Genomic DNA, 16,066 nt, shown 5'->3' with positions numbered 1-16,066 from the left:
ATTCATATTTCTATGATTTTGATGTTCACACTGTCACAAGTCGGGCCGTGGCAGTCCCTTGGAATGACTTCTTTGCTGTTTCGCACAGTCCCTGATGCTCTTGAAGGCAGCTGGTGACATGAGGATACTGTCTGGATGTTTCTGTGTCCCCCAAAACAGCTACACTGCAAGGAGCCCTGGCTCCTTTGGGTAGGAAACAACTAAGGTTTTTTATTTGTTTTAAGTAGGCTCCACACCCACCGTGGAGCCCAATGCAGGGCTTGAACTCATGACCCTGAGATCAAGACCTGAGCTGAGATCAAGAGTCGGACGCTTAACCGACTGCACCATCCAGGTGTCCGTGCTAAGGTTTTCTTCTACATGCAAAATAAAAGTGCCAGACACTGAGCAAGGCGCATTGCCTCTTGTCTTTACTTAGGCCTTATTTCATAAATAAGGAAATTAAAGCTTAGAAGGGCAGAGTATCTTTCAGCAGCACATGGCTAGATGGAGTCGGCCTGCCTCAGGCCAAATCAACACTACCCACCAATGCAGCCTCCAGGGACTCCAGGGCCTATCAGACCCCTTCGTGGAAAAGAAGGCCGCTCGGGGCGCCTGGATGGCTCAGTCCAATCAGCATCTGACTCTTGATTTCGGCTCAGGTCATGATCTCGGGGTCCTGGGATCAAGCTTCGTGTCAGGCTCTGTGCTCAGCAGAGAGTCTGCTTCAGGATTTGTTCTCTCCCTCTGCCCCCCCCCCCATAAAGAAATAAATCTTTAGAAACAAGAAAAGAAAAGAAGGCCACTCTCTTCTGTGCGGCCCCCGCCCGGGGCCGTCCACCCCTCTGCACGCGCGCCCTCAGACAGGACATGGGGAGACAGGACTGCCCACCTGCCCCCTTCCCCCGGCGAGACCTCACAGCCTTTGCCGCTCAAAGCCCATCTGTTTCCCAGCGTTCTTCCTGTGTCTGCGAGTCGGCAGTGTCCTGACTGAACTCCAGCCCCGGCCTCAACCCTCCAGTTCCTCGGCCAGAGCAGGCTGACCCGAGCACGGAGCATGAATTTGCCCTGTTTAACAAACACCGAGGGAGTCGCCTGTGCTTCCAGGATGCTGGGCTTCAGGGACACAGACCAGCCACGAGGAAGGGCTGCCATCCCTGTCCTCAGGGAACCCACAGTCCATGGAGGGGGACAAGGTGTGATTACCGTGACAAGGTCCGTGAAATAAGGCTGGGCAGTGAATTCAGCCAGGAGAGGCGCTAGGCTGTTGGCATGAAAGGGAGGTTCAGGAAAGGGGGAGAAGGGGCACAGACCCACATCTTCCCCACATCCCTCCCCAGAATCCAGGTGAGTCCGCAGCGGGTGTGGGCCGCTTCCCTACTCCCGCCCTGGGGCTCCCTCTGCGATGCTTGCCCAGCCCTGAGGGAAGACACGAGGCCGCCTCCCCAGCATCGCCCCCTCCGCTCCCACCGGGGCCCTCACACCCCACCTCTGGCACCTACAGCCTGGGAGGGGCGGGGGGGGGGACGTCAGCATCATTGTCCTGCGCGGGCTGCTGTTCTGGTCCAGGGCCTGGAAAACCTTCCCTCCACCTTCAGTTCAGATGTTCCTCCAGAAGACTCTTCCAGTGGCACAGCGATCAGCCACTCACTGCACGGTGCTCCCTGGCCCTCTATCTTCTTTTACCTGTTTTCGGCTCAATATGTTCATGTGTTTTCACGTCTTACCTGCAGGGCTACGAGCTCCTTGGGGGCAGAAACTAGAATGACTCATCTCTGGGTTTCTGCTCCAACATGACAGGACTTTGTTACGTGCTGTTGGATGGTGGATAAATGGATGGATGGGGTTTGAATGGATGGATGGGGAGGAGACGGATGGGTGGGGGGGTGGATGGGAGGATGGATGGGGGGCAGGTGGATGCGATATGACCTCTGGCATGCGGGACCTTACGTTTTAGCAGGTAAATTAGATTTGCAATAAAATCCAATGAAATATGACAAGTTTTAGTCTTAAAGACCAAACCTCTAGTCTTGAAGGAGCCCAGAAAAGGGGTGCCCTGGGAAGGCCCCCCAGAGGCTGCCATCAGAACGGCCTGCTGAGAGCTGAGCAAGCGCGAGCACCATCACAGTATGATTGTCACCTCACTACGCGTGCATCTCCCAGCACTTGACTTGTGGCGTCTTGTTTCTTCTTTATCATCTTGTTTGTTGGCCACTTTGTCCTCTGAGATCAGCAAGACATCCTGGGGAGAAGCAGCCTGTCTGCAGAGCCAGCTCAGGACAATTCTGGAAGGCACTAAGCTTCTTAGGGAGCGGTGAGGGGCCTTTGGGAGCCAACCCTCCTAACTTAGAGGGGACTGTGTCTCCCCCCTCGAGGGTGGGGAGTCCTGGTGCCTGGGCTTTCTCCCAGGAGGGGGCCCGGCCATCAGGAAAATGTCTCAAGTTCCTCACTGTGGAAGTCCCTCAACAAGGAGGCAGGTGGAAAGCACAGGGACAGTGGATGTTACAGCCAGGCAGCAGTTAGAACCCTGGGGACAAGAGAGGAAGGGCAGCGAGTACAAATTCACACAGCTCAAGGCACCACGCTTGTGGCTGTCCCCTAGAAACAAAGGTGTTCGGAGTCGGAGAGACTTTCCTGGGTGGACTGCTGAATGCAAAGCGCATTATGATCATTTATTTACCGACCCCTCACCCCCAGCCCGTCGCCTGCACGCACACACGACCAGGAGCAGTGTGGCCTATTGAATCACATCCCAGGGGGCCCAGCTTCGGAAGGCGGGGAGTCAGCGGGACTGCGACAATCGCGTGTGAGGTGAGAAAGGAGTGCAGGTGACTCCGAGGTTTTACACCTGAAGGCTGGAAGGATGGACTCCCTGTTCTTTTTCAAGACAGTGGGCTTAACCGTGAGAAAAGTGAGCATGGGAGAGATGACGAGCTTGGTTAAGTGTGAGATGCCGACTGGACACACGTCAAGTAGACAGCTGGAAGGGGGACTCCGATGCTCAGGTTAGAGGTGCAAAGGACAGATACACACACGGAGTCTCCACAGTACGGAGGTTATTTCTAAGGCCCGAGACTGGAAACGATCCCCGTGGTTGTGAGGGGAGTAGAAAAAGGGTCGGAGAGGAGGGGCCCCAGCAAAGAGCAGATAGTGCAGGACCAGTGTGGCCTGTGGGGGGTGACCAGCTCTGTCCAAGGCTGCTGACACACAAGCATGACGACGGAGGCGTGAACTCACGCAGATCTCAGCTCCTTCAGTGAGGTGTGGGTGCAGAGCCCCCGCCGAAGGTTCAGGAGAGAACATACCCCAAGAGCAGGAGTGAAGACCACGGCTCGGCGACACACTTGTACAGCCTGGGCTGGAGGGGGAAGGAGGGAGGGAGGAGACTCCCTCTCACGCGGCCTCCCGTCACAGGTCCCCCAGCCCGCGGTCCCACCGTCGGAACCAGAGCGGCGTCAGAGGGCCCACACAGACGCGGCCTCTGCACACGTTTCTTTCATAAAGGATCCTCCAAGGAATCTAAAGGGCACCTGGGAGCTGAACAGAAGCCCAGAAAACAGAGAGGAGGGTTAGGTAGGGCCAAGATACAATAAATTTTGTAGACTCTGCTGAGAAGATATGGGTACGTTCTGACACAGCTACGTGACACAGGACGCAAGTCCAGTTTGCAAATCAAAAAAGTTTTATAGGATTCAAAGAAAAAAGTTACATCACACATATTCATTTAAATAATAAGTCCAAGTCTGTTACATAAAACATAATTCCAAAACATTTTAAATTTTATTACTGAAACTACTTAAAAAGGCTCAAAGTCAAAAAAAGATCAAGCAAAATTGCTCAGCAATAAAGTGCACCGGGGGAGGCCGCGGCGCGCTCCGCTCCCGACGCCCAGAGCCGCCGGCCGGGGGCCTCCACGCTGAGAACCCCAGGGTTTCTGGTTCTCAGGAGAGTGTTTTTCAGATGGACACTCTCCCAACTGACAGTCTTTCAGTCAACAAACAGAGGGGGGCAGAAAAAATGTCGTTTACAGAAGGTATTTCTAAATCTAATCAGGAAATGGAAGTATAAATCAAAAGCATTTTAACCCATGTATTCTTTAGAAGCGACACTGCTCAGAGAATGAACTTTAATGTGACAAGTAATCCAATACTCAAAGACCTTGTATCATCCACCAGAACATGAGTCGGACTTCCATTATTTTGCGTTAATTAAGAAAAATATCCAAATTTAATGCCACTTAACGGCATATACATAGTCAGAAATGTTTATGTTGATTTAAGATGGAAGCGGGAGAAGAGACTGGGTGGTGGGGAAGCATGAGCTATATACATTTAATTACGGTTCTCTTGCAATGGTATTGTCCCATGAGCTGCAGGAATACTCAACTATGAAGGGTCCAAAAATATGAACGCCACCTAAACATACAGCCAGCACTCGGACGTGTAGGTCACTGAGCAGTTGATACCAAAGGGCAACTTATTGGGTATCAAGTAACATCCAGTGACTGACCAGGTGACGATTATCAGACTAGAGGACCCAAACACAAAACCTAATCATATTTATTCAGTATTTCACCATACCATCATTTTAATAAAAGTAAATGCCAGTAACAAAGAGACAAAGACAAAAATCTAAATACACATGGCACACATACACAAAAAAAAACCCATCCCCAGGCTCACAAAGCAGTGCAACATTCCTATGTTCCTTGCATGCATCGTGTCGCCTGGATTCCCGACGCCACCCAGCACAAGCAAGCTCAGTGGCTTCCCGGACCCCAGCGCCGCTGTCTCTGGAGAATTAGGACCTGAGATCACACGGATTCAAAGTGGTGCCATGGGTCTATTTTCTAAGCACACTGCAAAACACCCCATTCCAAGTAATTCAGTTCGATCAACTCCCTTCAAGTAAAATGAATGAAAGGAAAGCACAGTAGTATTACTGCCTTAAGTCTAACTTGCATTTCCTGTAGTTCTTAATATTTAATAATTAGGGGAATCAGAATATTGGAGCTGGGCTGTTTGCATGTACACTTCACCTCAGATACACTGTACTTTGGTGGAAAGTTCCTCCAACCAATAAGGACTTTTTCTTCTTCTCTAAGAAGTTCTTCTACTCACAAAATACTATAAGGCCACAGCAAAAGAAGTCAACAGACAATTAACAAAGTGGCTGGGTTTGAGTGCTTACGTTATCTTTTTTTGGTGTTTGAGGTACAAACAGGAAACTGAGTTAGGTTGCTCTCAGCAGAGCAATGGCCCCCAAAGACACAGACACTCAGATCCTACAGCTCACTGTTCACTGGGTATCTACCAGGTATTTTAAATATCCTCTGGGGTACATTCTTTACAAGTCACACCATGGACACAGGTAAATGACTAGTTCTACTTAACCAAAATTTTAATTCCTTGGGCTACAGCCTTAAAGGAATTGTTGCCTGGAATTTCTCTTGAAAATGCTATGAAAAAGCTAAATGCAAGTTCTTCTCTCCCCACCCCCCCTGCCCCATTTAAGAAGCCTCTATTCAACTAGTCCTGGTTCTAAAAAATTCTTAGATCTAAAAGGCCTGATGACAGACTTGCAGTTTTGTTTTTTTGTTTTGTTTTTTTTTGTGGCTGAATAATGTGCCAAATTTACTAAATGTAGAGTTATTATGAAAACCATTGTTGAACACTGAAAAGAAGGCTGTAAAATCACCTATCTAGAAATTGGTGATTTGAACACCAACAATATAAATACTTTAATAAAAAACAGTATAAAAATTAGTACCCTGTCTCAGTTCTACAAAACATGAATAGAAAGGTTGTAAAAATCCCGATTTTGTAAACTTTATTGCCGAAATGTCGGTTTGGATGCTGGTGATTCAGATGATCAAATTTTCTTCCATTTCCTCAAAAAAACTTCTGAAACTACAAGATTTTGAACAGGGTCCCAACCAAAAAGGAAAAGTTAACATACTTTCATCAGAACCAGCTCCCTACTTTCTCCTACTCCCTAAAACAATTTTTTTTTTTTTTTGGGAGAGAAAACCATCAGTTCCATTCCTGAAAAATGCTTTTTAATTCCCATGGGCAAGGCCCGGGCTGACCTCTCATGCAGAGGCCGGCATGCTCACAAGTGGGCTCCCGGGTCTCTCTGCTGAGGCGATTCTGTTCAGTTTGCCAACCTCTGCCTGCCAGCCAGGGATCTTCTTGGTAGTCATGTGGCGCCGGGCATGCTTTGTCAGGTGGTCACTGCGCATGAAACGCCGATCACACACGGGGCACACAAACTTCTTCTCCCCAGTGTGAGTTCTGCGGTGGCGAGAGAGTTCATCGGAACGAGCAAATTTTTTATCACAGCCATCCCAGTTACAGTTAAAAGGCTTCTCTCCTAAGAGGGGAGAAAAACACACATCAAAGAAAACGTAAACACTCAGCACCTTACCCAAGCTGGTTAATTCATGTCGTTTTGAAATTTTGTTCATCAAAATCTAAGAAAGTAGTATCCTGTTATTCTGGTGTTGAGTTATTCAAAAGTCAGGAAATCCTCCATTTTTTGTTGCCACACCTAAGATATATGTCAGGGCCCAAAGATGTCAGACTAATCTCACATTTCAAAAGATTTTTTTTTAAGATTTACCCATTTGAGAAAGAGAGAGAGCGTGCACAAGCGTGAAGTGGGGAGGGACAGACATAGTCTCAAGCAGACTCTGAGTGTGGAGCCTGGCACAGGGCTCGATCTCACAACCCCAAGATCATGACCCAAGCCGAAACCAAGAGCTCGATACCCAACAGACTGCACCACCCGGGTGCTCCTCAAAAGATATTTTTAAATAAAAATAATCTCTCATTGTTATAGCTTTGGGTAGGGGGAAGATTCTTGAAAGGAATAATTCCTTCCCTCAAAAGCAGAGCCCCTTAGGGGCACCTGGGTGGCTCAGTTGGTTAAGCATCTGCCTTTGGCTCGGGCTCCCTGCTCAGTGGGGAGTCTACTTCTCCCTCTGCCTCTCCCCCCAACTTGTGTGCGTGCTCTTGAGCCCATGCAGGCACTCCCCCCCACAAAATAAATACATAAACTCTTTAAAAAAAAAAAAAAAGTAGAACCCCTTGGAGGCACCCACTTGCTTCGATACATCTGTGACTATCTGTTAGACTCTATTCCATTCGTTGAGTGGGAGCCACCATGATTAGACCTATAATGAGCTATAACCACCAATCTGAAATGCATTTTGGAAGACAATACAATAGTAACTCCTTCCAGTTTAGCCCTTCCTACATTGTATTCCACAACTCACTGCTGTCCTACAGGCCGTTAGCAGACATCTTGGTGGAAGGGGGTTCCATGATCAAGAGTTTATGCAACACATCCTCACTGCAGACTCCGTGCAACCTGTTACTGTGCTTACACTCACGTATGTGTGTGAACCTCTCAAAGGTGAGTTTAACACACTATTTAACCATAGGAGCCTTAAAAACAAAACAGCAGAACACTAACTCAAAGAACAAGAGTGCCACAGAACATCTGAAATATTCTAACCGAATCTACTAAAGCAGCAGCTCTACCAGACCTCCGTTAAACATGGTAGCCACCAGCCCCATGTAGCTATGTAACGGTAAACTCAATGAGAATGAAAAATTTACTCCCTTAGTCACACTGTCCACATTTTAAGCAAACAGCTAGTGGCTACCTTAACTGGACAGAGAAAGTTCTAACATTGCCAAAAATTCTCTTGGACCAGGCTGATGAGATAAAAGGTATCACTAAGTCATTATAGTTTCTTGTATGACTTCTCCTTCTGAATTCAAAACTATATATTCCCAACCTAAGAAAACTACATCCCCTTAAAGTTCACGTATTTTCGAATTCAAACTTTTCCACACTTTACAGACCTCTCCCCATAGTGAACCAAAGTAAGTTACATTGATGTTTATTGAATGTGAAATGCACATTTTCTAAAACGCAAAGACCGAGGAGTCTACTGCAATGTAAAGAGAAAAGGGCAACATGAGCATCACCCTAAAAATCTATCAAAGGGACCACAATCCTAGAACTATACTACATTTTATCTACTGGGATGAGCAGATGGCATGTTCTAGAAAAACCAATGATGGTTGTACTAATGTTAATCCCAATCCCTACAAGACTATGAAGGCTTTTCGGAACCAAAGAAAAACAGCCAACTTTCCACCTTTTCCAGTGCTTCTCATGTTTCCCTCCCACTCCAGGAAGGCTCAGCGTGTGTTTCTTCAACACAGGCTCTGGAGTTCTAATGGCCTACCTGCCTTAGTACTCACCTGTGTGGGTGCGAAGGTGAGCCTTGAGGTGGGAACTTTTGAAGTAGGTTTTCCGGCAGCCTGGGAAGTTGCAAACATAATTTCTCCTTCGGGAAAAGTCTACCTGAGGGGCACAGTTTTGACCGGAGGCAATGAAGACTGGGGCAGGCGCAAGGGGCAAGAACTTGGTGTTGCCCACAGCCACGACACTGGATGAAGAGGTGGCAGGCTGGGGGAGGGTCGCCTGGGGCAGGACCAGCATCACAGCTCCCTGAGGCACAGGCGGTCCCACGAACACAGGCTGGGGCACGGGAGCAGCATGGGGCAGGATGGGTTTGACAGTCCCTGCAGACACTTGGGGAGGAGGCTTCAAAAAAGCTGGTAACATGCCACTCTGTCCAGTCACAGGGATCATTTGGCAAAAGACAGGAGAACTGGGGACAGGGACAGAAATCAGAGGGGTGGCTTTCCTTGGCAAGTCACTTTCATAATTCTTTGGTAAGCAGGTTTGAATTGCAACAGGCCACCCTGCCTGCTGGCCTTTGTCAATGGGGATCAGGCCACCAGACTTGTGCAAGCAAGGCTGACACGACACTGAGTTAGTGGTCAGTAGATTATCTGTGAGTTGTGTGTCCAGCAAAGCTTCAGTATGTCCCAAAATCTGTGCTTCTCCTCTGTTAATGGGAAGTTGGCATTCTTGAATCTGGGCAGTAGGAATGTGGCCAGGAGCAGGATTCCCCCCAGTGTGGCGGATGACACTTGTCACCATGGGCCTGCAGGGGGGGCTGGGGGCTGGCTCCAGTGGCTCTGGCTTCAAACCAGGAAGGCCCCTCTCCGCCTTCCTGCTCAGCACTTTGGCGGCCCCAGTGGAGGCTGGGTGGATGGCCGTGACCATGCATGCTTTGGAATCAGTTACTTGAGAAGGAACAAGTGTCCCTGTCGATGGCTCCACAAGATCAGGGCTCTGAGGAGGAGTCATGCACTTAAAAAAAAAAAAAAAAAAATTCCTGTGTGAAAAGGTTGTTGTGGTTAAATTTTAAAAGGGACTTACTTTGATCACCATGCCCCAAATGCCTTTTAAAAAGTATCTAGGAAAGACTCGTCTAAGCCTGCTCACAATTCACAGCACCCAGTGAATTTCAATACTACATGAAGTATTTTACTTTGCAGGCTTCTCCCCATTTCCTGAGCTCTCCCAAACCAACCCATTTGCTTAGTTTTAAGAACGTCAGTGCCACCTGTGGGCTTGCACAGCTACCAAAACGAGCACTTTAAGCATTAAGACCACAAATGAGAAAGCAAATTTACATTCAAAATAAGAGCTTTTCACAATAGTTTTTGATTCTCAAATTTTTTTTTTTTTTAATCCCAGTGCTAATCATTTAACACACACTTAGCCGGTGCCTACGGCTGCCAGGTGCACACCTGCCGGATGCTCTCCCAGAGGCTGCGCTCCACCCAGTGGCCCTGACTGAAGCACGCCTCTCCGTAGCACCCAACAGCTCCCACTTACTGTCAGCCCCCCGTGGGGGAGCTCAATGCCAAGGAGCTCCGTGAGGTGCTTCTGGCCCATTATTTGTACAATTCTCTCCACTGCCCACGAGTTCCTTCTCTTCCCTCTTCCCAAGTCTGCTTTCCACACTCTCCTTCCAGGGCAAGCTTCCAACCCAAGATCATCAGATTCTACTTTGCACATCTGTTAGCCCATTCTCAGTCTCTCCAAGCTGAGAAGTAATCTCTCCCAGCACTTCTGTAGCCCTAGCAAGTTAAGAAAACAAAAACAAAAACCGTGCTTGGCTGCACTCAGCTCACACAAGTAAGAAACGGGTTGCTCCAGGGAGGTCGGGGCCAGTATTTCAACCTCGCTAACGAAGGCTGGTGCCAAAGACAGGCTGCTTCTAGCTGCCACCCAGGCACCCTGATTCCAGACTGGGTCCTCTGGGGGAAGCTAAGCCCCCACCCTGCAATTCCCCACGGAAGCGAGTACATTTTACTTTCTCGCATCAATCTGTAGGTTTCCTCCTATGAACATTTTAACCCTGTGACTGCAAGCTATAATCTATTAATGGAAAGAGCCTATTTTCGAGAAGTAAGAGAAGTTTTCACCCTTAGGACCCACCCAAGAGGAGGTTATGCACTTGGCCTACCAGCATCCCAATGAATCTACCCTCAAGTTCTTCAGCACATTTATTTAACATACTCTAGTCATTACAAAAAATGCTCTTCTCCCCACTTCTTACCAGAGTCGATAAAGAGTCGAAGTCCTTTGGTAGCTCAGATGCGGCTGCGTCCACGTGCACAGTGCTGGTGACATCCCCAGGGTCAGAGACAGGTGTGAGGGGTCTTATCTTTAATAGGTCACCTTTCTGGGATCTTTGACCCCAGGAGCTCATGCAAACAAGAGCCTCAACTGCTTCGATGTCATTCTGCTCTAAGATGCTGCAGGTAGACCTTTCGCTATCATGCCTCTTCCTCTCCAGGATCGACTCACAGATGTCCATGATGTCAACCTAAAGGCGACACAACACAATGGCTTCTCAGTCCAGGGGACAAAGAGAGGGCCACCCTGATGGGCACGTGGGTACGTACACCAGGCGCCTGCACGATGCACGTAACACACCATACTCGACACACAACGCGCTCTGTATTCTAGGAAAATATGTCAACAGAACACTGACGACAATTTCACTTTTAAGCCAATGTTCTGAAGAATGAAGATGACTGGACTTGGCTGGCCAGCAGTTTCCACGGAAAACACTGATTCTTAAGAAAAGTTAAGTTCGTGTTTCCTTCGGTAATGATCAGTAAGACTTTAATCCCGGAGGTGTGAGCCAAAGTGGCCAGTGTGACACTGGCCAGCCAGGAGGAGAAACGGACACCGACTCTAAGCCTTCAGTTGGCTGAGAGGACACATGGCTCTTCAGAGCTGGCAAAGCCAGCAGAAGAGTGTCCCTACAGATGCATTTCTGGCAACTCTCTGAAGCACTCAGCACAGCCTTCTCAAGTCAGGGCATCACCATGGGCAGAACTTTCCAGTGGCTCAACTCCACGGGTGCCAGGAAGGGGGAGCCCACGCTGGCTGAGCCTTGTTCTTAGACTCTGGAACACTCAGTCACTCCCTACTGCCGCAGTCAGGAGGTAAGAAGAAGAATTTAAAAATATCTAGCCAGCCCAAGAGACAGATGTCCTTCCTGTGTGTCACACCGGTCTTTTTCGGGGGGGGGGGTGGGAAGAGAAGTGACTGGAATCAACTCATCCCTTCCCAAAGACCCTTTACATCTATAAAGATACACGTTTCCACTTGGCTTGCCCTAGCGAGCGTCAAACCCTCTGTCGCGTCAGGTCCCCCCCGCAGGGCACGCTGGTAAGGCGGCTGCCTTTGCAAGCGCCACTCTGGCCCAGCTTCGCCCGCAGCCCGGGCCCCGGAACCCTGAGGTCACAGGCGTGGGGCTGCCCCCTGCTCGCTCTGCCGCCATGGGCGGGAGGTCCGGAGGCGCGCAGGGCTCCCACACCTCTCTCTCAGGCCCTCGGGGTCCTCCAGTCTCGACGACCAAAGTCCTAGGTCTAGCCAGCCAACCAACTCCCCGTGGCCCTCAGGCCCCGACACCAAGGGGCCATGGCTAAGAACAGCGCCCTACCTCGCCCCCCACGCCCACCCCCGCGTGCGCCTTCCCGCCAACTGTGCCCCGCCCCACCCCCTTTGCCCCGCCCCACCCCACCTTTCCAGCTTTGCCCCGCCCCCTACATAAGGCCTTCCTCCCAGCTCTGCCCCACCCCCTGCCTCCACCCACCGCGCGCGGCCTTCCCGCCAGCTTTGTCCCGCCCCCTCCCCGCAGGGCCTTCCCGCCAGCTTTTGCCCCACCCCCTACCCCGCCCCCCCGCGTGCCACCTTCCCGCCAGCTTTTGCTCCGCCCCCCTCCCTTTCCACCGCCCGCTTGCCGCACCCCCGCCGCCCGCATGTCGCGTTCCCGCCAGCCGCGCCCCGCCCAACGGCCTCCTCCTCACACGGCCTGGTGACGTCATGGCTGGAAATAGCCCCGCGCCGGGAGCCGGCGGCCGCTGCGGAAACAGCAGACAAAGCTACGCGTAGGGCGGCGCGGGGCACACGCCCCCGGGAGGCCGGGCGCGTCCCCTGGCCCTCCCAGTTCCGGGGTCCCCTTGCGCCCCTAACCGTGCGGCCGCGGCAAAGCCCCGTGCCTTTCCGCCCTCCTCCGCGTCCAGGCCCCGCACAGGCGGCACGTCCCCGCCTCGCCCCTCGCTCAGATGGGCGTCCACTCACCGCACGCGCGTCGCCCGGGCCCACGGAGCCCGGAGTGTGCATGGTGCCGGCGGCCCGGAGGCAACAAAGCAGCTGCGGGGCCGGAGCTCGGCGCACGGCTGCACCCGCACGTGCGCCGCGGGAGGCGGCGACCCGGAGTCCCTGCAGCCGCCGGGAGCCTCCGCCCGCCCGCGCCGCTCTGCCCCGGCGCGGCCCTCGCGGTGCGGGAGGGGCGGGGCGGCCGCGGAGGGAGCGGCCGGGGGGGCGTGGCGCGAAGGCAAACCAAAATACACCGCGCCCCGCCGGGGCGGGGCCGGACGCCCGGCAGCCAATCCGCGCCCGGTCTTTGCGCCGCCGGCCAATGGGCGCCGCGGGGAGCCGCGTGATCGGAGCCTGGCCGCGGCGTGATCTGGCAGGGCGGGATGCGGCACGTGTTTTGGTCTGAGTGAGGGGCGGGGCCTGGGGGCCCTGGAAAGTAGGGGAAAGGTCCCGGCGGCAGCGGCGGCTGCTGCCAGAGGGAAGGGCGGTGCAGATGGGGCCGGGGAAGTCCCTGGGCAGGACTGGCTGGGGAGGGGGGTCGTACTTAAAGGGGTCCCGCCCGCGCCCTGCCCAAGTGCAGGCCCCCGTGGAGAGAATTCGTCCCGTAGAGGGAACCCACCAGGTTTTGCTTGCCTGTTTTTGTTTTTGTTTTTAATTTGTCTCCGGTTGGCTCCTAGGAGTGCCTCCCTGATGGGGAGGAGTTTGAAAGCTGGCTGGCTCCAGGTGCATCCGTGGCTCCTTTCTGCAGGCACCCAGAACCCAAGCTTCTAGACGTGGGTCCGCCTTTGACGCCCCTTCCCAGGCACCTCTGGGCCCCAGTTTCCACTCTTTTAAGTGGGCGTAGGGTGAACCAAGATCTGAAACGTGCCTGCTGACACCCTCCATTCTTCCCAACCCCGTGTAAGCGTCACCCCCTCTAGGACTCCTCTGGCTTGAATGAGAGAGACACGCACTGGCATCTTTCTTCCCCCTTGTACTTGGGTGTGGTTTACCCCCTTCTGCAGCTCTAAGTTCTTGCCGATCAGGGGCCAGGCTGTGTTGACGTGTGCCCCTACAGCCTGCAGCTCAGCGTGGGGCAGCCCTTCATGCGCCCACACGGCCCCCAGCTGCCGAGCTGTGATACGGCTGGGTGCAGCCGAGGTGCAGAGGCCACCGGGAGGAGTCCTTGGCCCTAAAAGCGAACTGCAGGAGAAAGTAGAGGATCCGTGCCTGCAGTGTGGGGGCTGTGCTCTGAGCTAGAGAAGCCCTGGGCTCAAGGGACAGGCCACAAGAGCATGCAGGGCCTCCTGGTAAGGGAGCAGGGGAGGCCCAGGGGTCTGGCTGCTGAGCCTCCTCACAGTTCTGCTCCGGTTGGGTAGGGGGAGGTAAGCTGACCCACTACTCTCCATTTCTTCTTCAGGCCCACTCCGGCACATTTCAGGGCCTGTCACTTTTCTGTTTCTTCGGTTCTTTGTTCATTGCCTCCCCTCCCTGGGTTGGGGAGCTTGTGTGCGTCCCTGCGAACCCCCGGTGCCGGGCTCACCGCAGGCACACTGTACCCATTGGTTGAAGGAGTGAATAAAGGCAAACACCTTCTACCCCTCGCTCCCCCCAACTTGGACATCCTGCAGACACCTCTAATTCTCTGTCCTTGAGACTGAACTCACAGTCTACCCAAATCTGGATTTCTCATCTCTGGGAAGGGCATCGCCAGATACCCTGATACTTCACCCAGAGAGCAGAGTCGACTTGGACCCTTCCCTTTCCTGCACTTGGTTCCTTTTGCCAATTACTTCATGCCCTTCTTCTTCCTGACTCTCTCTCAGATTGCTAGCTTCTTCTCATCACCCACTCGTGCCCGGCCCAGGCCACTGTCCTCTGTCACCTGAGTTGTTTCCACTGCCTCCCAGCAGGTCTCCCTGCCTCCGGCCTCATTGCTTACCATCCGCCCTTCATCTCACTGCTAGAATGATCTTCTGGAAGGAGAGACGGTACCAAGTATGCAAACTCTCAGCTGGAAGCCAAGTAGCTAGAGGACTGAACCTCGCTCCTTAGGCAAGAGTCCATGACTCTGCATAACCAGCCTGGGCCAGAGCTTCCTGCATCATGCCGACCAGTTCCCCCAATCCCTTATTCTCTTGCTGTCCCCCCTCCACTGCACTAATACAGAACTCCGTGCGTGCATCCGCGCCCCCCCCCCCCAACAACGTCAGGTCACGTCATTCTCTCCTGCTTTGCACACGGTGTACCTTCTACATGGAACACGGCAGCCCTTCTCCACTTTGGCTCCGTAGGACTGCGTGACTCCTCAGTGAAGCCCTCCCTGACCGCTATACAGCAGGACAGCTCAGCAGAATGCTAAGTGCAGGGTTTGGGAATCGGACTTGGATCCAAATCCCAGCCGTGGCAGTGTGGCTAAGTCACGTGGCTGGCCATGTCTCTGTCGCATACGAGATGACAGCTGCTGGCCGTGAGTGTGGTGTGTGAGCTTCTCCCACATCAGGCTCTGTGCCTGCTCCCTGGGCAGCAGGAACCCCTGGAAACTTGGACAGCAGGCTGGCTCAGGGCTCTTCAAGTATAAGGCCCCGTCCTTCCCTTGCCTAGCCCGTGTTACGGATGGACAGACCGACAGGCCTTTGCTCCTGCTGGTCCGTCCTTATTTCTCCGTCACCTCTACCCAGATCCTGCTTCTCCATGAAGCCTTTCTTCTCACACATGCATGCGAAGCTGTGGTTGCCGCCACACCCTGGATGCTGGTCCCGCGTGGAGTCAGAGGAATAGTGACATGTTTGTAAACTACAGACCGTTACAAGTCATTCACTCAGAGACATCACTGAGACCCTCAGAGTGTGGACAGACTGGATGTGGACATGGACAACCGCCACTGAGCAGACCACCGCCACCTTCCCGTGTGACTTTGCAGACCGAGTCTCTGTGCGCACGTGCTCTTCCCCAGCGGACAGTGTCCTGTGCACCTTCTGCACCTCGCTTGCTGATCTCGCCACGTGTCTTAGAGGGTGTTACCTCTCCGTTCACAGAGATCAGTCTCGTGCTTCCTAAGGGCTAACTAATGGTCCATTATACAAATGTGTCAGAGCTTACTTTCCTCCTGGTTAAATCAGCGGGCTGTTCAGGTTGTGTCCAGCTTGCCAGGACGTGATGTCCAAGCATTGTCTGCCCACGTTCGAGGACACCTACAGAATCTCCTCCTGCGACTGGAGTTGCTGGGTTAACTGCCCTTGCATTTCTTTTCTGTCCTTTTTCCTTTCAGTAAACGTCAGTGAAGCACAGTACGGATCCAGGAGAACGTGGAAACGTAAGGGTACCACTCACTGAATTTGCACGAGGCACACACTTGATGTCACTGGCACCTCGATCAAGAAACAGAATAGTAGCAGCATCCTAGGACCCCCCCCCGAGCCCCCCCAGGATAACCCCGATCATGGCTTCCAACACCAGAGGAGACTTCTGCATGTATTGAAACTTGTCCCGAGAGAATCCTACAGTTCTCTTTGGGGTCTAGCATGTAGTCACACGTAATCGGAATTCATTTGTC

The 16,066-nt window shown here is 52.5% G+C and overlaps 1 protein-coding gene across 1 annotated transcript; it reads right to left on the bottom strand.

Moving 5' to 3' along the window:
* Nucleotides 1–3,638: 3,638 nt before the first annotated feature.
* Nucleotides 3,639–12,732, bottom strand: KLF11 (KLF transcription factor 11). Its single transcript, XM_036097551.2, has 4 exons — nt 12,514–12,732; nt 10,475–10,744; nt 8,256–9,216; nt 3,639–6,351 (listed from the first exon to the last, which is right to left on the bottom strand). The coding sequence occupies exons 1-4, from the start codon at nt 12,553–12,555 to the stop codon at nt 6,071–6,073; spliced, it is 1,554 nt and encodes a 517-aa protein (XP_035953444.2). The 5' UTR covers nt 12,556–12,732; the 3' UTR covers nt 3,639–6,070.
* Between the last annotated feature and the right edge of the window lie 3,334 nt (nt 12,733–16,066).

This window comes from Halichoerus grypus, chromosome 10, assembly GCF_964656455.1.
Source record: "Halichoerus grypus chromosome 10, mHalGry1.hap1.1, whole genome shotgun sequence".
Taxonomy (NCBI): domain Eukaryota; kingdom Metazoa; phylum Chordata; class Mammalia; order Carnivora; family Phocidae; genus Halichoerus; species Halichoerus grypus.
Note: the sequence above shows the minus strand (reverse complement) of the source record. Positions and strands in the feature narration are given on the sequence as shown.

Bases quoted from the DNA above. Each gene is read 5' to 3' on its own strand.
- KLF11 (XM_036097551.2), bottom strand. From the start codon at position 12,555: ATGCACACTCCGGGCTCCGTGGGCCCGGGCGACGCGCGTGCG. The intron at 9,217-10,474 runs GTAAGAAGTGGG...TTTTTTTTTAAG, and splicing joins TCGACTCTTTATCGACTCTG to TGCATGACTCCTCCTCAGAG. The intron at 6,352-8,255 runs GTGAGTACTAAG...CTCCCCTCTTAG, and splicing joins TCACCTTCGCACCCACACAG to GAGAGAAGCCTTTTAACTGT.